General features: G+C 52.0%; 1 protein-coding gene across 1 annotated transcript in view; it reads right to left on the bottom strand.

Annotated features, from left to right (window-relative positions):
* LOC114030770 (zinc finger protein 883-like) overlaps positions 1 to 20,640 on the bottom strand; it is a 31,936-nt gene extending 11,296 nt beyond the window's left edge. The window contains exons 1-4 of the mRNA XM_027845659.1: positions 20,471 to 20,640; positions 18,492 to 18,618; positions 18,195 to 18,290; positions 12,199 to 14,429 (exon numbers count right to left, since the gene is read on the bottom strand). Coding sequence (XP_027701460.1) covers positions 12,199 to 14,429; positions 18,195 to 18,290; positions 18,492 to 18,618; positions 20,471 to 20,506 — 2,490 coding nt within the window. The 5' untranslated portion in view covers positions 20,507 to 20,640. The remainder of the gene's footprint in view (positions 1 to 12,198; positions 14,430 to 18,194; positions 18,291 to 18,491; positions 18,619 to 20,470) is intronic.
* Between the last annotated feature and the right edge of the window lie 1,337 nt (positions 20,641 to 21,977).

The raw sequence follows: 21,977 nt of genomic DNA, 5'->3' as shown, positions 1-21,977 counted from the left end.
AGAAGGGCCACAGGTGGACAGGCGGTCACTCACTCACCAGGGGGGTCCCCGCGGTCTGGAGCATGGGCGCCATGCCCGCCTCCTCCTCTGGGGCCGAGGCAGAGCTGTGAACGGAAAAGGAGCCATGAGAAAGCCAAGATTGTGTGCCCACCACCCCAGGGCACCGCGGGCAGACCCGGGACAGGCTTGTAGATGCCAAGGATGTGGGAGGGGGTGAGGGGAGCGGCCAGGAAGGAGGGGCATGCAGTCTGGCTGGATGTGGCCATGGGAGGCAGGGCAGTGTGGTGTGCCCAGGGAAAAGGGGCTGGGGTCTCTCTTAAGACACTGGGGAGCCATAGCAGGTGAGGGAGGACAGCAGTGTGGGGTGCCCAGGGAAAGGGGGCTGGGGTCTCTCCTAAGGCACTGGGGAGCCATAGCAGGTGGGGGAGGAGAGCAATGTGGTGTGCCCAGGGAAAAGGGGCTGGGGTCTCTCCTAAGGCACTGGGGAGCCATAGCAGGTGGGGGAGAAGAGCAGTGTGGGGTACCCAGGAAAAGCGGGCTGGGGTCTCTCCTAAGGCACTGGGGAGCAGTGCAGGGTGCCCTGGGGGACTGAGGGGGCTGGGGTCTCTCCTAAGACACTGGGGAGCCATAGCAGGTGGGGGAGAAGCGCAGTGTGGGGTACCCAGGAAAAGCGGGCTGGGGTCTCTCCTAAGACACTGGGGAGCCACAGCAGGTAGAGGAGGGGAGCAGTGTGGGGTGCCCCTGGGGGACTGAGGGGGCTGGGGTCTCTCCTAAGGCACTACGGAACCATAGCAGGTGCGGGAGCCACACAGTGACTCACACAGAGCCTGCATCAGGGAGGTCTGTAGCATAGTCCTCCCCCTCGTCTGGCGCGCCCATTGGACGACCTGAGGCTGTGGGAGCCAATCAGCGGTGTCGCTGCTCCCTGGACCCTCCCATTCTTTGTCCCCTTCTCAAAGTCCACTAGGCACCTGCTCTCCCATGAGGAGAGGCGGGGAAGCATCGAAGTCGCTGATTGGCTCCTGGGCCCAAGGGCCAGCCAATGAGAGCACCTCCTCGCAGAGGGGCGTTGCTAAGGGCGCTGCTAGAGGCGGGGCCAGGTGTCAACCGCGCAGGCGTGGCTCCCTCAGGGCCGGTGATTCTCTAAGTCCCCCCCCAAACCACGCCCACTTTTCCTCTTTGTTGGCCTGGATAACAGGTGCCGGGCGCCCCGACCCAACCCGGTTCCCCGTCAGCTTGGCTCCAGTCCTGGGCCCGGCTCCCACTTACCCCGGCGCCAGCTCTAAGGCTCGAGCCCTGGCGGCGGCTGAGGACAGAGCAGAAGCGAGGCTGCGGGGCTCGACCTGAATGGGTGCTGCCAGTTAGGGGGCGGAAGTGCCGTTGCCATGGAGACCTCCCCGGAAACCCGCCCCGAGCCTCTGCGCTGTCCCTTCTGGGAAATGTAGTTTGCAGGCCAAGAGCGTGTCCTGAGAGGATTGTGGGTGCACGTGGGCAGCAGGTGCTCTGGAGCTCGTCTCTTTCTGTAACTTGGGCTACTCAAGAGTCCAAGCGTGTAGCTGATGAGTCCCTCTAGAACCTCTGGATTGCAGGCTATGTTATGCTTGTAGCAAGGGCTGTCCTTCCCATTCCCCACCCCCTCCAAGCAGGGGGGTATCATTGTGTGGTTCAGAGGGAGGAAGAATAGGAGTGTCCAGCCTCCTCTTCCCCAGCCTTTGTCTGCCGGGAGGCCGGGCGGGGGGGTGGGAGCCAGTTGACCCTTGGACATTAGTCTGGGGGTGGGGTTGTCAGGTTCACTCTGGCTTCTGGGCATCGTTTCGTTCATTGGAGGAGCAGCTCCTCAAGCTTTATATCCAAGGCATAACTCTCACCGCACCAAATGCCAACACATGTAGGAAGAAAAACATCCAAGTCCAAGAAGTCGGAGAAAGGATACATAGGAGAGCGTCTACCAGGCTCTACAGAGTGAAGGAGCTCTCCCGTTGGAGAGAGCTCAACCAAGAGACAGTCCCAGATCTCACTCCAAGGGGAAATTTCCCAAAGTCTGGAGTGTAGCAAGCTGGGGTTAGGGACATGATAGGGACTGTTGGCTCCTCTCATGTCCTCTTCTTCCAGGCATGAGGAACAGCCAGACAAAATGCTCAGAGTCTGATGATGGAGTGCCTTGTTGGTGGAACATCAAAAAGGCCAGTGTTTGAATAAGTTGTAGAAGGGAGTAAGATGTAAAAGGATATGAAAGGGGAGGTAGGTTATGAAAGGCTTGGAATGACAAAGAAATCATTTGGTATTTGATCCTAGAGGAGACAGAAAACCATTAGAGTTTATTGAGTAAGGGGTGGGGGATGTCGGTCATGTGCTTTAGAAAAATCACTTTAGTGACTGAAAAGAAAATGGACTGGAGGGGGACAGAGAGTGAGGCAGGCAAACCCCCTCCCCACCCCCAAGGAGGTTATTTATTGCAGTAGTCCAGGTGTGAGGTGATGAGGGTCTGCGCCAGGGTGGGAACAGTGTCAGGCGGCAGAAGGGGGAGTATTGGAGAGATGCTGCAGAGGTGAAACGGACCAGAGGTGCAGCAGAGGTGAAAGGGACCAGAGGTGCAGCAGAGGTAAAATGGACCAGAGATGCTGCAGAGGTGAAAGGGACAGGCCTTGGCAATAGATGGATATGGAAGGCTAGAGAGAGTAAGGAGTCTAGGATGACTAATAGGTTGGGAATCTGAGGCACTGGGAGGATAGGGGGTGCCTTCTTGTTGTTTTCAGTCATCTCAGTTCTGTCCAACTTTTTGTGGTCCCATTTGAGGTTTTCTTGGCAAGATACTGAATTGGTTTGCACTTCCTTTTCCAGCTCATTTTACAGATGAAGAAACTGAGGCAAGCAGGGTTAATAACTTGTCCGGGGTCATACAGCTAGTAAATGTCTGAGGCCAGACAAAGATGAGTCTTCCTAACTCCAGGCCTGGCACTCCATCCTCTATGGCACCCAGCTGCCCCTGGTGTTGCTCTAGATGGTAACAATAACAATAACAGCAATAGCTAACATTTGCATAACCTTTACAATGTGGCAGGCATTGTACTAAGTACTTTACAATTATCTCATTTGATCCTATCAATAACTCAGCGAGGTAGGTGATATTATTATACCCATTTTACAGATGAGGGAACTGAAGGAAGCAGAGGTTAAGTGACTTTTCCAGGTCCACACAACTAGGAAGTGTCTATAACTGGATTTGAATTCAGGTCTTCCTGACTCCAGGCCCAGCACTCTGTGGTTCCCCCTAGCTGCTATCAGTAATAGAGAAGGTGGCTGGGGGAGAGGGCATCAATGAGAGTTTAGGGGCAAAGACAATGACTTTAGTTTTGGACACATTGAGTTTCCGATGTGCACTGGATAGACATCCAGTTGGAGTTGTCTGAGAGGCAGCTGGAGATGTGAGACCGGAGGTTGGTAGAGAGTTGGGGACAGGACAGGGAGATCTGAGAATCATCAGCAGAGAGAGTCGGTCATTAAATCCATTGGATTTAGGGGTAGAGTCAGATTTGATTTAATCCAAAGCCATGGAAGAGAGATGTGTCCTAAAAGGATTAGATGCTTTTCTCCCTACCATAGGTTGAGACCTGTAAGAAAGGTTTTAGGGGGTTAGGGTTCCACAGCAGGATAAGAAATTCCAAGATCTTGTGGACAGTCTCTCAACCAATCAGAAAGTGCCCCGAACATTCTACAAACAACTAAATCCTTAAGAAAGAGCCCTGGAGGCTAAACTGGTTGCAACCCATTAGGGTCAAGGACCAGGCCTCCACAGGGCAAAGGCTTTTCTCCACCGAGCTTGCTTAATAAGCTTATTGAATATTGGCTGACACACCCTGAGGGTGGAGATAGCCGCCATTTTTGATTATGGGACCCATGAAGTGGGAGGAGTTAACAGAACATGGACGAACATGAGATGGGCTGTCCAGGAAGAGTGCAACTCAGATGAACTAGACCAATCCTAGCCCTGGTGGGTGGAGTATGGATCTTACTATTTAAAAGTTGATTCTACCACTGAACCAGCACCCATGTGCCTGCTTCTCTCGCGAGAGGCTTAATAAAGGCTTTCCTTCGCTCCTGTGATAGATTTTTGTTTCAGATTTTTCTAGCAATTCTGGAAAATGTTCTGAAGCCTGAGTGTGAATTCTGAGAAGTTTGGTCCCATGAGGACAACATTCACTTTTCATCCTGGAAGAAGATAGTCGGCAGTCAGAGCCATAGACCGTGTGTTCCCTGGGCCAGGAATCTGAAAAAGAGAGAGAAGGGAACTAAATGGAACAGAGCAAGACCGTTAGCAGGAGGAGAAACGGCAGGCAGGGATATCTCTGCATGTGTTTGTCGTGTGGATTCTCAGACTAGAAGCTGACGACTTGCTTCCCTGCTCCACAACTCCTGGCTGTTTGTTCCCCGTCCCTGGCGAGGGCTTCCTCTCCTCTCTAGGGCTCATTCCTGAACCCCTTTGGCACTGGTGGGCCAGGGGACTAAGGCTGCCGACTCCTCTCCTCTCCTCAGGTTTCTGGAGGGGAGGTATTTGACTCCCACCAATATTCTTCCAGTTGGTGATCTATTGGCTAATAGACTCAATCAGCTTTCAGTAAAGGTGGTACAGTAGGAGCAGGTGATATGAGACATTTAGTCCAAAAGCCTGGGATGTATCACCCACAAATCCCAGGGAATATAATGGTGGGGGGCACACACGTGGAGAGCATGGGTGACTGGTGGGTAAACTCACAATCACTGGTTCCTGAAGGTCCTTTCTCAAGGCCGTAGCCGACTGTAGCCGACGTTTTTCATTTCAGTTCTTTCTATTTATTTAGTTCAAAGAGTCGTATGCCTTGAAGCTACTTCTCTTTCTTCTTGTGGCTGTCTTTCTGCACCTTTCTCTACCCCTGTTTGTCCTCAACTGGTCTCTCTCTGCTCCTGGTAGTACATTTTCTCAAACTCTTCTAGTCTCTCTGATGACGTGGACACTGGGGGAGAGTGTAACCTCTTTCTGGGCTTAATGTGCCGCTCCCCTCAACTTGCTGCCCTCAGATACAGCACAAGGGTCTGCATCCTCAAGGGGCTCCCGAACCTGGGAACGCTTGGCCATTTCGGTGCCGGATGGAACTTATAAAATCCTCTGCTGTTGACAATCCCAGAGGCATGCTCAGATTATTTGCTTACTCAAACATACTAATCACGTCTTGACTCTTCTTGAGAGACACCCCCACGATTCATGAATGTTTTACTTCCATATGTGTGACTCTGAAATGTCTTTATCAGTCAGTCAATAAGCATTTGTTATACACTACTGTGTGCCAGGCACTGTGCTAAGTGCTGGTGATACAGGCAGAAAGTATAGTCCCTACCCTCAAAGAGCTTACATTCCAATGGGGGAAGCCAACACGTACAAGGAAACTTGGGGGGGGGCGGTGTACCTAGTGCAGGAGCATGATGGAGAAGGTCCAGAGAGCAGCCGGGAAGCTCCGGCCGGCCTGGGTGCCCTCCTCGAATGAGTTTGGGAGGAGCCATCCAATCAGAGGGGGATGCCGTAGGGCCGGAAGGTATTTGTGTGAGTGCCAGGGATGGGCTGAGCTACCAGCATGAAGGGGTTTCTGGGGCATGGTAGGGAAGGTCTGGAGTGCACATTGCAGAGGATAGATTTGTCATCCTTTTATCACTCTAATAACGGACTGTGGGGGATTCCCACCCATGTGCCGGGAAGGCACCCCTCCTGTGTTACCCTCAGAGCTGGCCTGTGCCCTCAGGCTGCAAACAAAGATACACCGGGTCAAGGAAGGTCTGGGGCCAACCACAGGTGTTTACGAGGAATGTCGCTAACTCCCTCCAGTGCCCACCCAGGTGCAGAGGCAAGGCATTGGCAGTCTGCCTTAGTTCTGCAGGAGGACCAACATGGCATCGCCGTGCCGGCGTCAAGGGCTGCCTTTCCTCTTGTCGGTATTCTGTAAGCGCCCCTTCTTTCAGACCGAGAGCCACATCCATAGACCTGCCCATTGAGGGGTCATCTCTCAGTCTGGAAGAAGAGAAGCGCAGACGTTGCTGGTGCTGACCGGGCTGCCCTCTCCTCTTTTTTTGTCCTGCTCTATGTAAACCCCCTGCCTTCCAGTCCTGATCTCCTGCCTCTGACTCTCTTCCCACCCCCAGGGTCCTGGTACCGGCCACGTCTTGCCACAAGTTATGACAATCCCGTCTTTCCCTCTGCCTTATGACCCTAGCCCTGTTCATCTTAGGTGACGGGGCTGCACAGAGCCGGTCACATGTGCATTTGAAGCATTAGTCTGATGAGTCCACAGCCTTCACCAGACTGCCACCAAAGGGCTCCATGACACGCAAGAAGGTTAAGAACTCCTGAAGGTGGAGACTTCTGCGAGATACTCTCATCATCCAAGCAGACAGCTAGCTTTGCCTGGAGGCAGAGGGGAGTAGGGGCCTCAAAAAGAGGTCCATGCCCTGAGCCGGCCCCCGTGTGCTGACCTGGGCTGGGCCGCTGCTGTGGGGAAGAAGGAGCTAGCACGCACCTGGTGAATGCAGAGCAGAGGAACCTGCCGGCTGTGGGCACTTGGAGGAGAGCAGTCCCTGGTTTCAGTGCCAGGGCAGAGAGGACAGCTGCAATGTGCAGCCACCAGAGGGAGCGCAGGGAGTAAGAGCGTTGCAGGACAGTGTGGCTGGGGGCCCCAGCCCTGGCTTAGGAGTGGAGAGGAGAGCCCTGGCATGGACCTCAGAAAACAACAGTAAGATGGACCCGAGGCTTGGGACAGCATTCCCCATACCTCAGGACTACAGCTTGACTACACTAACAGCTGCTAAAAACAAAATGAGCAAGCAAAGGAGGAAGAAGTCGACCATACATAGCTACTGTGGGGACAGAGAAGATCTGGGTTCACATTCAGAGGAAGATAATGGAGCTAAAAAAGCCACTTCTTTTTTTTTTGATGAGGCAATTGAGGTTAAGTGACTTGCCCAGGGTCACACCGCTAGTAAGTGTCAAGTGCTTGATCTGAGGCTGGATTTGAACTCAGGTCCTCCTGACTTCAAGGCTGGTGTTCTATCAGACTTTAAACTACGTTATAAGGTGAGAGCATTGTTGAAGTATAAAATGGATAATTCTGATTACTTTAAATTAAACATTTCTTGCAAAAATAAAATCTATGCAGCCAAGAATAGAAAGAATGCAAAAAATTGGGGGGGGGGCGCAGAACTTTCATAGACAATCTCTCAGATAGGATGTGACTGGGTTGGAATACTGCTGTGGTGTAGGAAATGATGAGCTGGTTGATCTAGAATAACATGGAAAGACTTGGACTTATGAAGGAAGATGCTATCCACCTTTAGAGAAACAGATTACAAGTAGAAATAAGCATAGTACAGTCTTACATGTATGTTTATGAGTGTATACATGTATATATTTATAGATATCTATATCTATATATTCATGTATATATATCCACACGTAATTGTAGCCTTCTTTAGGGAGGGTGGGGGAGATAGGGGGAAAAATAAAGTAAAAAGTGCACAGCAGAGAACAAAAGAAAACCTACGGGGAAGCAAAGAAAAGCTGGGCAGCTCTGAAGACAATGTGTAGTATTTATTACATAGGCTTTCCTGAAATGGCAATGTATTGATTTATATTGAATCCTCTCTTATGTTCTGCTGTTTACATGACAATGATTTTTCTTTTCTCATTTTGTATTTAAGTTTAAAATAAATTTTAAAATAAAAAAAAACAAACTAGCAAACTACAAATCAGAGTTTGATTGTTTTGACGAGTGTTGAAAGTGATGAAGTTAAGGAAGTTAAGAAAGTGATAAAGAAAATGTTACTAATGCAGCTTAAAAGTAAAAGTGTAAAAAAAAAAAAGAAAATCAATTCTGTCCATTTCTCTTGGGTGGGGGAAGGTGCCCTAAACTGTCTTTACAATGACCTCTACTGGGCCCCCCTCCCCCCGAGATTCTCCTGATCCGGTTCCATGGCGGCTACATGTGGAACACTCACTGCCATGGTTGTTCATCCTCTGGTGTCGAACGGGGCCAGTGACATCATGGGACGATGTACTGACGTGCTCCTGAATTGCACTGAACTATGGCCTGGGAAGAACTAAAAATGAGTGTCACAGAGGATACTAGAGAGGCACGTGGTGGAGGTGAACAGGGTGCACCACGCATCCAATGAGCAATGTCGGAGAGCGGGAGTAACAAATCACAGAGTTGTGTGTGAGGGAAAACAGAAGGGCTGCTCACATGTTAAGAGCAAGAAAGAAGAGGCAGACGGCCAGAGGGCCCCGCTGGTACCCCGGTCATGTTGGCCGAAAACACAGCAGGACTCCAGCAGGTTGGGTGGAACCCCTATACGTGTGTGCTAGAGCCAGCTGAAACTGGTTTTGTGACAGCTTATTGTTAAATTTTCAGTTTGAGCACTTGCATCTTGGAAATTGGCTAATGCTTTAAAACAGGGCTTGATTTATTGTTTTGTGGATTGTCTAAACTAAAAGTGAAAATTATTAATAATGCAAATTAAACTTTAAAATGTGCTATGCAGTGGTCTGTGGGATTTTGGGGTGGTTCTGTTAATTTTTTTTGAGACAGCAGTTAAACATTTAACAGCACACCTCTGGCCCCCTTCGATGAGTTTTTTTTTTTTTTTTTTTAGGCAATTGGGGTTAAGTGAATTGCCCATGGTCACAGAGCTAGTAAGTGTCAACTGTTTGGTCTGAAGCTGGATTTGAACTCAGGTCCTCCTGCCTTCAGAGCCAGTGCTCTATCCACTGCACCACCTAGCTGCCCCCCACTGCGCCACCTAGCTGCCCCCCACTGCATCACCTAGCTGCCCCTGATGAAATTTTCAGATGACATAAACAGGAGCCACACAGGATGGGCTAGAATAGATGAGTTGAAATCTTCCTTGTTGGAGGGAACTCATGAATGGATTAGATCACAGACCCATTTGAGTTTGTGAATAAATGTCAATAGGTAATACCTTAATGTATTGCTTATAAAATAAATTTTTGATTTATTTTGTTTTTGCAATTGGGGTGAAGTGACTTGCCCAGGGTCACACAGCTAGTAAGTGCCAAGTGTCTGAGGCTGGATTTGAGCTCAGGTCTTCCTGACTCCTAAGGCCAGAGCTCTATCTACTGTGCCAACCTAGCTGCCCCGATTTATTTTGTTTCTAAATCACTTACATTTTCCACTGTAGCCTTCTCCCCAACCTGTTTGAGAGCCATTCCTCTTAAGTTTTTGAAATGGGAAGAAAATAGGAGTTCTGTAAAACTAACCAATATTTCTTTCTTTGTGTGTATGGCACTTGGAGTTAAGTAGCCTGCACAGGGTTACATAGCTAGTAAGTGTTACATCTGAAGTCAGATTTGAACTCAGGTTTTCCTGACTCCAGGGCTAGTGCTCTATCCACTGTGCCACCTAGCTGCCTCGAAACTAACCAATATTTCAAAAAAGTCTGATGTTCTAAGTAGCAATAGCTAGGGCCCTCTGCTTCTGCAAAGAAGGGGCACATGTCTTCTCACACTTTTGGGTGGGGACTACTGTGGTCATTATAATTTTGCATCACTTTCAATTATTTTGTTTTGCTTTCCATTTACGTTCTTGTACTCGTTGTTTTCCTGGCTTTTCCTTCTCTTTGACACCAGTTCATATGTCTTCCCTTTTTTTTCTCTGCATTCATTACATTGCTTTTCACAGCACAGTAGTGGCACATTACAATTCCGTGCAACCACTTGTTTGGCCAGTCTTCAGTCATGGGCATGTTTTCCCCCAAACTCCTCCCATTCTGAAATTCTTTCTTATAAGGAGGGGTACTACCCCACTCCCAGTCACCCAGGCTCACAACGCAGATGTCATCTTCAACTCCTCACTCTCATCCTCCCCATATTCAATCTGTTGCCAAGTCCTGTCAATTTTATCTTCATGAAATTTCTTGTAAATGCCCCCTTCTCTCCTCTGACACTGCCCCCACTCTGGTGCCAGCCCTCATCACTTCATGCCCAGATAACTGCCACAGCTTCTGGTTGGTTTTCCCATCCCATCTCTCCCTAGCCCAGTCCATTGTCCACTCAATTGTCTAACCAATCTTCCAGAAACACAGGTCTGACCATATCACCATCTCCCCCACCAGCTCCTTCATTTGATCCTGCAGGATCCAATATAAAATCCATTTTTGTGAAAGCACCATGGGAGGACAAGAAATGTGCATTCTCTCGTGGCCCCATTTAGAAGGTGCTAGAAATCATTCAGCTCTAAATTCTCCAACGGTTTATTCAAGTCTATACTTTCCCTTTTGTTTATGTTAGATATGTTTTAACTCTGAGATACAGGAACATAAAAGTTGAGGGAGGAAAGTGTTTAGACTGTTCAAGGCCCTTCTCTGAGGTCCAGCCTCATAGGTATTGAAGCTATGTCCCATAAGGCCCAGGAGGGCCCGACATAGCAGGAAGGAGCTAACCATTTGGGGACAGGTCTGATTCCAGAAAGGCCTGAGGAGCCCCAAGGAAGGCATTAGGAAGAGTTAATCTGAACAGTTGAAAACATCCAGCCCTCCATATCACTGGTCATGTGACCTGGAAGTTATTATTTGATATGTATTTCCTATTTATCTATGTAGATATTGCATATTAATTATAGAATGTAAGAACCTTGAAGCAGGGATTGTTGTGTTTTTGTGTTTGTATCCCCAAAACACAGAACAATGCCTAGAACAAAGTAGGCACTTAAGATGCCTACCATTAATCATCCTTTTTAACTGGAACAAAGCGGCTCCTTGAATTGAATTATATCAAAATGTGCTAAATCAACTTGAAAGGTTGAAAATGTGGGACATGCAGCTAGATCAAAGGTTCCTTTTTGCGTCATGGACCCCTTTGGCATCCAGGGAAGCCTACAAAACCTTTCTCAGGGGTTCATAAAAACAAGTTTTTATGAAATTATTTAAAAAAGAATAAAACACACAGGAAGGCAAAGTAAACCTATTACATTGAAATACAATCCATATAATATAATATATATATATAATTTTTTTATAAGTTAAGTCATAGACCACAGGTTAAGAACCCCTGAGCTATGAAGCACTTGGTCTGAAAACAGTCAGGGGGTTTGAGTGAAATGTAAGTTCAATAAGAAATCAGCAGTGACCAATCAATCAGCATGATGTGACAGCCAAAACACCCAATACAATCATGGTCTCTGTTGAGGGGCACAGCTTCCAGGAAAAAGGGCAATGACAGTCCCACTGTCCTGTCATCAGACCTCATCTGGTGGATTGTGTTCAGTTCTGGGGACCCGTTTAAGGGCGCTGACAAGGTGGATAGTGTTCAAAGGAGGGCAAACAGGACAGTTATGGGCCTTGAGTCATGACATGAGGATCAACTGAAGTAAGTGGGGGTCACATTTATCCTGGGAGTTTCTCAGGGGATATAACCATCTTCAACTATCTGAATGGCATGGAAGAGGGATTAAATTTGTTCTTTTTGGCTACAGAAGGCTGAATAAGTAGTGATGGGCTGGGGCTGGAGCTGGAAGGAGGTTGATTTAGTTTTGATATTAGGAATAACTGTAAAAATTAGTCACCAAACCTGCCATGAGAAGTGGTGGGCTCCCCCTCCTGTAAGGTTTTCAAGCAGAGGCTGGGTGATCATGTTTAAAACATTACAATGGGGATGCCTTGTGTCTGCGTTGGAACAGACGGCCCTGAGATCACTTCCAACTCTCAAATTTTGTGCTTCTGTGACCAGATGACCTTGAAAGTTCTTTACAACTTCAAAGCTACGGAAATCCTAACAATCAGTCCTTTCTCCAGTTGGAACTATCTCAAGATCAACAAGTTGTCTGGACTGAGGCTTTGTCACATTCATTATATTCACAAGGATTGTTTCACTAGTATAAACTGATGATAAGAAAGGCATTTACTCTGCAGGAAAGTTTTCCCTCAATCATTACATTCATAACGTTTCTCTCCATTATCAATTTCCCAATATTAAATCAATCCTGTTTAAAGGCAGGCTTTGCTACATTCATTAAAATCACAAGGTTTCTCTCAAGGATAAATTTTCTGATATTGAATAAGATCTCTAGTCTCTTAGAAAGTCTTGTCACATTCATTCTATTCAAAAGGTTTCTCTCCAGTATGAATTTTCCGATGTAGATTAAGGTATGTGCTAAGGCGGAAAGCCTTCCCACACTCATTACATTCATAAGGTTTCTCTCCAGTGTGAATTCTCTGATGGCGCGTAAGCTGTGAACTCTGGCAGAAGGCCTTCTCACATTCACTACATTCATAAGGTTTCTCTCCAGTATGAACTTGACGATGTCGAGTAAGTTGTATGGTCTGCCTGAAGGCCTTCCCGCATTCATTGCATTGATAAGGTTTCTTTCTAGTGTGAATCATCTGATGTCGAGTAAGGTATGAACTGTGGAGGAAGGCCTTGCCACATTCACTACACGTATAAGGTTTCTCTCCACTATGAATTGTCTGGTGTACAGTAAGTTGTGTACTCAGGCGAAAAGTCTTCCCACATTCATTACACTCATAAGGCTTCTCTCCAGTATGAATTTTCTGATGTACTGTAAGTTGTGTGCTCTGACGGAAGGTCTTTCTGCATTCACTACATTCGTAAGGTTTTTCCCCAGTATGAATTCTCTGATGCAGAGTAAGTTGTATGCTCTGCCTAAATGCCTTCCCACATTCATTACATTCATAAGGCTTTTCTCCAGTGTGAATTCTCTGATGTTCACTAAGTTTTGTGCCTAGTCGGAAGGCCTTCCCACATTCGTTACATCTATAAGGCTTTTCTCCAGTATGGATTCTCTGATGTTCACTAAGTCCTGTGCTCCGCCGGAAGGCTTTTCCACATTCGTTACATTTATGAGGCTTCTCTCCACTATGAATTGTCTGATGTGCAGTAAGTTGTGTATTCAAGCGAAAAGTCTTCCCACATTCATTACACTTATAAGGTTTCTCTCCAGTATGAATTTTCTGATGTACAGTAAGTTGTGTGCTTTGACGGAAGGCCTTTCCACATTCACTACATTCATAAGGTTTTTCTCCAGTGTGAATTCTCTGGTGTAGAGTAAGTTGTGAGCTATGGCAGAAGGCCTTTCCACATTCTCTACATTCATAAGGTTTTTCTCCAGTGTGAACTCTCTGGTGCTCACTAAGGCTTGTGCCCAAGCGGAAGGCCTTCCCACATTCATTACATTTATAAGGTTTTTCTCCAGTGTGAATCCGCTGATGTTCACTAAGGCCTGTGCTCAGGCGGAAGGCCTTCCCACACTCATTACACTGATAAGGTTTCTCTCCAGTGTGAATTCTCTGATGAGCTGTAAGTTGTGAAGTCTGGCGGAAAGCCTTACCACATTCATTACATTGATAAGGCTTCTCTCCAGTATGAATTGTCTGATGTGCAATAAGTTGTGTACTATGGCAGAAGGCCTTCCCACATTCATTACATTTATAGGGTTTCTCTCCAGTATGAATTCTCTGATGTTTAGTAAGCTGTGAGCTGTCTCGAAAGGCCTTTCCACATTCATAACACTGATAAGGTTTCTTTCCAGTATGAATCATCTGATGTCGAGTAAGATATGAGCTGTAGCGGAAGGCTTTTCCACATTCATTACATTCATAAGGTTTCTCTCCAGTATGAATTCTCTGATGCTGAATGAAATGTGAACTATGACGGAAAGCCTTCCCACATTCATTACACTCATAAGGTTTCTCTCCAGTCTGAATTTTCTGATGTTCGGTAAGTCCTGAGCTCAAGAGAAAAACTTTAAAACATTCATTACATTCATAAGGTTTTTCTCCTGTATGAATTGACTGATGTTGAATAAGACGTCCACTTTGGTGAAAAGGCTTCCCACACTGATTACACTCCAAAGGTCTCTCTCCAGTATTACTTCCTTTATGCTGAATAAGACACATCCTTTGAAAGAAGCCCTTCCCATATTCATTACACACAGAAGTTTTTTCTCCATTATATATTCTATGATTTTCCATAAGGTCTGAATTATTGCTGGAGGAGTCTCCATATTCTTTAAATTTAGAAAATATTTTCTTTGAGCATATTCTGTTACCTTTCTTTAGGGCTGAGTGTTGCCTGAAATCCTTTTTATGAGGTTCTCTTTGTTGTGGAAAAAGGCCTGGCCGTGGACTGGTGCTTTTGCCACATTTATTATATTTATGGATTCTTCCTTCACTGGAAGGTTTCCTTTGAGTGATGGTTTTTTGTCTGGTACGTTGCTTTTTATCTTGCTGCTGTCTCTTTAATCTAGCACCATTTCCCCAGATTTCTCCCAAGCTTGAGACAGAGAGACTATCTCTGGTGAGTGTTTTCTGAAATGTTTCTTCCATACAAAAGCCCCACTGTGGAGATGACTCTTTGGCTTCAGCCCTAGGCTTCTGACCTGAAAGAAACAAAAAATGCAAACATCTGCTATTCTTGACGTTTTACATGAACTCTCTTATGTTCTGTTTCCTCCTTCAACAAAAACTAAACATCTTTACGTGACAGAATACTGTTCCAACCTCTGCCATCTGGGGTCAAGAAAGACAATATTAATCAACCTGATTTGTGCCACGGAATGGCAAAATTTGAGAGAGTTTTGTTACCTAAAAGGGTCACTGATTAAAGCTTACTTTACTTCCTAAAGCTATACTGAAAATATGAGCCATGGAGTGAAGAACAAGGCCTTATTTTGTTATAAATAGCTGTGATCTGAATGGAATAGGGGGCCCAGACAGAACACCAGTGCAGGCTGTGTGGCCTGGACTCAAGGCACTGCAAACGAAGTCTCGTACTTTACAGTGAGCATGGCAAAAGGGACAGCTGAACACAAATGATGAGATTGATCAGCCCCGGAAGGAGGAGGGACAGAAAGGACTCCCAGGGAGCAGGCACCCCACCTTCCCCACGGATGCAGGCTGGGCCCTTCTCTGCAAAGTCTCGCCTTGGGTGGGGCTGAGGGAATTGTTCAGGATCACGCACACTGTGTTTGACCACAGGCCTTGACCTCAGCACGACCTCTCTGACCAGAAGAGCAGATTAAGAAAACAAACGAGGACGAGAAGGAACGTCACAGAATGAGCAGAGTTTGTAAAGACAGTCGAGGATCAGAAGCTAGGCCTTCTTCATCTCAGGACGGTCCATGGGCTACAGGACGCCATCGCCAGTTTCTTACATCTGCCCCTTTTCAATCCATCCAGCAAACAGCCGCCGGGTTACCACTCCGTACTTAGAACCCCAATGGTGTGCTCACACATCAGCCTGGCTGAAGTACGGCAGAAGCAGAGGAGCAGAGGGTGGGAGGGGACCCTAGAGGCCTATGCCTCCCAGCATCCCTTCCACCACAACCCCATTAGGGCCCTCCCCCGCCCCAGCTCTGCCTACAGACTGCCCTCCTGAACAGAACACATGCTCCAGAGCTCAACTTGTCAGAACCTGCCTCCTCCAAATTACTGCCGGTGCTGCTTTCTGGGGCCATCGGGAACACGCTTGAAGGCAGCTCTCTTCCCCTCTCAATATTCTCCTCTGGGTGAAACCTCCTGCTCCTTGCGCAAATGCTGGTCTGCTGTGTTCTCCAGTCCTCCCCAAGTCGGTTGCCTTCTTCAGAAAATGGTTCGGCTCGGCCGGGCCTTCGCCGGACTGAGACATGTCCCACCAGCGGGGGCCCCCCCAGGGCAGACCCCAGCTCCTCTCACGTCCTGGGGATCTCGCTCCAATGCTGAAGTCACTTTCTGGAAATTCCCTGCTTCTGCCGAGGGCCCCAACGCCCTTCCAGCGACTGGGGTTTGCAAGGTGACCTCCTCCTCCACGCCTCACTCTCTTCTCACACTCAGTCGGCTGCCTCGACACCCTCTCTCAAGTCGCCCCTTCTCGGGGCTCATGAGCTCACCACGCCCAGTGGATTTTCATACCTTCCTGATCAGCTGCCTTGCCTTAAGTCTCTCCCCATCTGATCTCTCCTTGTTTCAGCTGCCAAAGGGATTCCCCCAAGTCACGTCTGATCGCGTCACGCTCCTGCGCAGTGAGATGACCCCAACTTACTGAGCTCCTTTCACCGCATCTCTGTGGACACTGAAAAATCAACCTTTTCAAAAAAAAACGTACTGAGTTTCTCAGAGAAACGTCCCCTCCTCTTCCTCGCGATAACCAGGATTCTCAGCTCCTCACCTGCACTCTCTCGGCAGGTCTGGCCTTTCTATCTTCGTCGCCTCCTCCCTCGTTTCCTCAGACACGGCCACGCACCGCATGGCCTTCAAGGCCTTCCCCTCTCCCGCCTCTCCTCCACTAAGCTTCCACGTCAACGCCCCTCACTCTTCCACCCAGTAAACTGCAGCGCCTTCCTCCACTACCAGAACCGAATGCAAGACAGTCCACATGGCACCCGCAGCCCCTCACCGACCGGCCCCTTCCTCGCTCTCCAGCTTCTTACGCTTCACTCTCCTCCACACACTCTATGACCCAGAGCCAGGGGCCTTGTCGCCGTCCCCAGGACGTTGTCTCCTGCCTTTGCCCCATCTGTCTGCAATGTCTGGAATGCATTCCCTACTCACCCCGGCCTCCTGGGGTCCCTGCCAGACAGGACTCAGCACAGCTCCCACCTTCAAAGAGGCCTTTCCCAATCCCCCTCCCACACTGCTATGATTCCCTCTGGAATCAGCCCATTTACGTGGCATGTATGTCATAGGGACGTAGCTGTTTGCATGTGGTCTCCCCCTTCAAAATGCGAGCTCTCCACACCTCTCTGCATCTCTAGCCTTAGGCCGGTGCCCAGCACACAGTAAGCACTCACAAGTGCGTGTCGCCTCGCTGGGGGAGCTGGGCACTGGTGCCATCTTTCTGAAAGCAATGGGGCACGTTACAGCCTCGGTGGAAGCCCCGGCTAGGAAGCTGTGAGTGTTTCAGACCAGGGACGGAAAACTACCCGCGTGTCCAAGGAACAGGGCGTGGCACAGGAACAGAGGCGCCCGTGAGCACAGCATGACTCCGCGTGCCGTCAAGTCGTATCAGCGAGCATTTGGTAAGAGCCTACTGTGTGCCTGCTGGGCGCTGTCCCACATGCTGGGGCTACGGCCCGGCTCCCAAGAAGCTCACAGCGAGCGAGTGAGTGTGGACAAAGAGGAGGTATCAGGGTTGCTCGGAGGTCATCTCAGGGAGGTGCACCGGTACTAAGGGCATCTGGGAAGGCTTCCTGCAGGAGGTGAGATGTTAGCGGGGACGTGCAGGGGCTGAGATGACGGGAGAAAACGCTTCAGGCATGGGGGACAGCAGAAAAACCTCTGAGAGTTGGGGATGGAGCGTCCTCTTTGGAACAGCCAGGCAGTCAGCGTCGCTGGACCGCGGGCTACCAAGAGGGAGTAAGATGTAAGCAGACTCGGAAGATGGGAGGCATCAGGAGGAAGGGCCTTGAATGCCAAACGAAGGACGTTGGACCCGGCGCTGGTGGCGATGGGGATCCCTGGAGTTCACTGATGAGACTTTTGAGGGCAGGTCAGACCTGCCCTGTGGCGGCGGAGTGGAGGCTGGAGGGAGGAGGGGAGACGCCGGAGGCAGGCAGACCTCAAGAGCAGTGAAGGGGGCATGTACAGGAGACGGTACAAAGGAAAACCCACAGGACTTTGCAACAGGACGGCTACAGGAGCAAGGACAGGTGTGGGGGACGTCACCTGGCAGGGGGCCTGGGGAACGGGAGGAAGGTGCTGCCCCTGACAGGACAAGGTGGGGCGAGGGGAACGAGCCCCGCTCTGGACCGGCTCAGCTTCCGGTGTCTGTGGACCGCAGAGGGGCCCCGGGCAGGGAGAGGCTCGAGCCCGGGGGGCGGCAGAGGTTGGGGCAGGAGACGCAGCTGGGGGACGGCTACCCAGGCACAGTCACTGAATCCAGGGCAGCGAACGACATCCCCAAGCCCCATGTGTCAGTGGAGAGGAGAAGGCCCAGGACAGAACCTTGGGGCCACCCATACCCCAGGAACAAAGTTCCTTTAAGGAACACGGCAGAGACGGCCGCCAGGGCACGCGTGGGCAGCTGTGGGCGCCCCACGTACTCCCGGGAAGCCCCAGGCTCTGGGGAGGGAGACCCCACAGGCCAGGGAGCTGCAGGAGAGGGGCCCGGCCAGGTGTGGGAAGGACGGCTCCGGGGGTCTCCCGTTGCCCGGGGGCGCCCCACTCACCTGCATGGCTGCTTCCTGGGACGGCTGCCTCTGGACTCCAAGGGGCTTCGCTTCGCTCCAGCTGCTCGATCACGTCAGGCTTGGAAAGGACAAGTCCTGTTCGGGGAAATGGGGAAGGGGAGCTCAGAGACACGCCCCCGCTAGAGGGGGGATGGGCCCAGAGCCTTGCAGGGGTGCAAGGCCTGGGCTGGGACTTCAAGGGAGGCGCCGTGCCAGGGCTCCGAGGGAGGCCCCGTCCCCCGGCCGCCTGTGCCCTCCCCGTGGCCGGCCCTGCCGAGGGGCAGCGGGGGTCCTCACCCAGGCACACCAGGTTCCCATAGTTCTCCAGCATCACTTGGCGGTACAGCTCCTTCTGAGAGGGCCCCAGTTGCCCCCACTCCTCCGGACTGAAGGTCACGGCCACATCTCTGAACGTCATTGATTCCTAAAACACCCAAAACGTTTCTGTTTTCACGTGGCCTCGGGGGGGAGGCCCGGGGCTTCCTGGTGCCACAGCAGATCTCCCTGACCCCACCATGGGCCACAAAGGAACAGGAACAGCCCTTTATCTGAAATCACTTAAGCAGGCTGCCAGTCACAAGCTCTTTATCTGGAAAATGGAATGTACCAGTCACAGAATCTGGGAAGGGAAGGGAAATCAGCATGCATTATGCCCTGACTGTGGGGCAGGCACTGGGCTGAGTGCTTTGCAGAGAAGCAGATGGGCCCTCAGCAGCCCCCGGAAAGGAATGCTCTTGTAACTGCTGGACAGGTGCCCGGCCAGCCCCGCCCGGGCAAGGCTAGTGGCCAGTGACGGTGCAGCACCGGGCCTTCAGGCTCCCCGCCAGGGCTCCTTCCCTGGGGCCACAGCCTGACTTGGAAAGCCACAAAGGAACATCCTCGAGGCTTACCCCCGTTACTACTTGTCTGGTCAAATATTTCCTAATTACATTTTGTTCTGGCTTGGGCTGCCCTTGAGAGTGCTGAGTAAGAGGCAGCACCACCACACACGCGTTCACGTTCACCCTGGTCCATCAGCTCCCCAGGGGAGGGACAGCAAAAGTGGGGAGGGCTGGCCAGGTGGGGTCAGAGGCATGGGGGGGGAGGGACAGAGGAGGCCAGGGGGGGCACGGGGGGGGGGTTGAGGCGCCGGGGGCAGGGGGGAGGGGTCAGGAGCATGAGGGGAGGCTGTGGGGGGGGGCAGAGGAGATTAGGGGGACCAGGGGAGGGGACTGGGGAGGCTGAGGGAGGCGGGGCACCAGGGGAGGCAGGGGGGGTCAGGAGCATCAAGGGAGGCTGGGAAGGGTCAGGGGAGGTCGGGGGGGCGGGATCAGGGGAGGCCAGGGGCATCAGGGCCATTGTCTGTGGACTCTGGTCCCCTCTCTTATCCCCTACTGCACAGCACTAATGCTGTGGCCAGCCACCTTTCCCTCTCCAGGCTCTCCGACCTCCCATCCATCCCCGGGCCACCGCCAGAAGGATATTTCTCAGGCATGGGGTGGACGGCGTCCCTCCTCTGCTCAAGCACCTATGGGTGGCCCTGAAAACCTCTTTTCTTCCATGCCCTGTCTGCTGTCCCTACAAGGCCTGCCCTCCCCTTCCTTCTGTCTCTTGGGCTCATCCTGATCCCCTTGCCCACCAATCATCAGTACTTGGTCCCCATAGGAGGACATGAATAAGCCCCCTGAGGGTGGAGACTGTGGCCTGCTGGGAGGAGGAAACCCCCAGCCCTGTTTCCCTCAGGCTGACTCACTGCTCCTCGGGCCTGGGGGGCATTCCCTACCCCCCAATCACCAGCTCCAGTGGCCTCCCTCTCTCTCATGCCAGGATCACACACAAAACCTTGTCTAGTCTTCGAAGCCCTTCCTAGCCTTCCCCCTCCCGCCGTACTTCCCACCACCCCCCTTCCAGCCAGGGACCCGGCCTTCCTTCACTCCCGGGCTCTGGCAGCCTCTCTGGCTGCAGGCTTGGTCACACAGTGGCCATTCCAGTGGGGACGTCCTCGCCACCAGACACAGCAGGGGGGCCAAGGACCCCGTGGACTCAAAGGCAACCCTCTCCCCTCCTCTCCTGGCCTCGCAGAAGGTGCCCATCCCGGGGTCAGTGCGGCATGCTCGGGCCTGGCCAGGGCCGGGACACTGGGAGGTCAGCCCTGGCTGTGCCGCCCACCCCCCAGGGGACCTTCCCTCACCCTCTTGGGACCCCGGGGCCTCCCCTCCCCCAGAATGAGGGGCTGCTCTCGAGCCCCAGGCTCCGCGACAGAAGGGCCACAGGTGGACAGGCGGTCACTCACTCACCAGGGGGGTCCCCGCGGTCTGGAGCATGGGCGCCATGCCCGCCTCCTCCTCTGGGGCCAAGGCAGAGCTGAGAAGGGAAAGGGAGCCATGAGAAAGCCAAGATCATGTGCCCACCACCCCAGGGCACCGCGGGCAGACCCGGGACAGGCTTGTAGATGCCAAGGATGCAGGAGGGGGCGAGGGGAGCGGCCAGGAAGGAGGGGCATGCAGTCTGGCTGGATGTGGCCATGGGAGGCAGGGCAGTGTGAGGTGCCCAGGGAAAGGGGGCTGGGGTTTCCCTTAAGGCACTGGGGAGCCATAGCAGGTGGGGGAGGAGAGCAGTGTGGGGTGCCCAGGGAAAGGGGGCTGGGGTCTCCCTTAAGGCACTGGGGAGCCATAGCAGGTGGGGAAGAGGGAGCAGTGCGGGGTGCCTGGGGGGCTAGGGTCTCTCTTAAGGCACTGGGAAGCCATAACACGTGGGGGAGGGGGAGCAGTGCGGGGTGCCTGGGGTCCCTCTTGCAACATTAGGGAGCCACAGCAGGTGAGAGAGCAGGGTAGTGACTCATGCACGGCTGTCAGGGTAGGTCTTCTACAGAGCATAGTCTGCTGCCCTCGCCCCGCCCCTCCTCCGAGAGCGAGTGCACCCATTGGACCGCCAGGGGAGCCAATCAGCAGTGCTGCTACGCCCTGGCCCTTCCTAGTCTCTATCCCCTTCTCAGTGCAGGATCCGCACTTGCTCTCCCACAGGAGGGGCGGGGAAGCAGCGGTGGCGCTGATTGGCTGCTTCACCTCAGGTCCAACCAGTGGGCTCGCTCGTTCGCGGAAGTGGTGGAGCTGAGGGAGAGACCGGAGGCGGGGCTAGCAGTCTGACTGCGCAGGTGCGGCTCTCTCCACCCTTCCCCCGCCCACCTTCCCTCCCTGCGGAGTCAGAACTCAGGCGCCGGGCGCTCGGGTCCAACCCCGTTCCCCCATCCACCCAGCTGTGGCCCTGGGCCCCGACCCCAGGGTTCAGTCCCCAGCGACGGACGGCTGACGACGGAGCAGAGCGGAGGCTGTCGCGAACGCACGCCCACGATGGCTAGGCGCGGGAGGGCGGGAAGTGTCTTCGCCATGGAGACCTAGCCGGAACCCCGCCCGGAGCCTTTACGCGCGGCCTTCTGGGAAGTGTAGTCCCTAGGCCCGGGCGGCGTGTGCGCACGCGCGGAATCCTCGCAATGGGAGGGAACTTGATGGAATGGGGTGGGGGGGCGTGGGGAACAAGCCCTCCTCTTCCAGTATGTTTCGGGAAAGACCTTTCTTGGTGACACATCTCCGTCCGCCATCGCCCTCTGTGCCTGCTCTACCGCCTCTCCTTGTCCTGGCTCCCCCTCCCCTAAAGACCCTCCCCCGATCCCTCCATCGTTGCCCCAACTCTGGTCCCTGGTCTCGGGGGCTGGGAAAGGCCGTCCACACTGTCTATACCAACCCCCTTCCCATCTCGATCCCTGGTCTCAGAAGGACCGTCCACACCGGCCCCCTTGCCATCTTG

Source organism: Vombatus ursinus, unplaced genomic scaffold (assembly GCF_900497805.2).
Source record: "Vombatus ursinus unplaced genomic scaffold, bare-nosed wombat genome assembly UNPS02015012.1, whole genome shotgun sequence".
NCBI lineage: Eukaryota > Metazoa > Chordata > Mammalia > Diprotodontia > Vombatidae > Vombatus > Vombatus ursinus.
The sequence above is the reverse complement of the archived record's forward strand: the minus strand, read 5'-3'. Positions and strand labels throughout refer to the sequence as shown.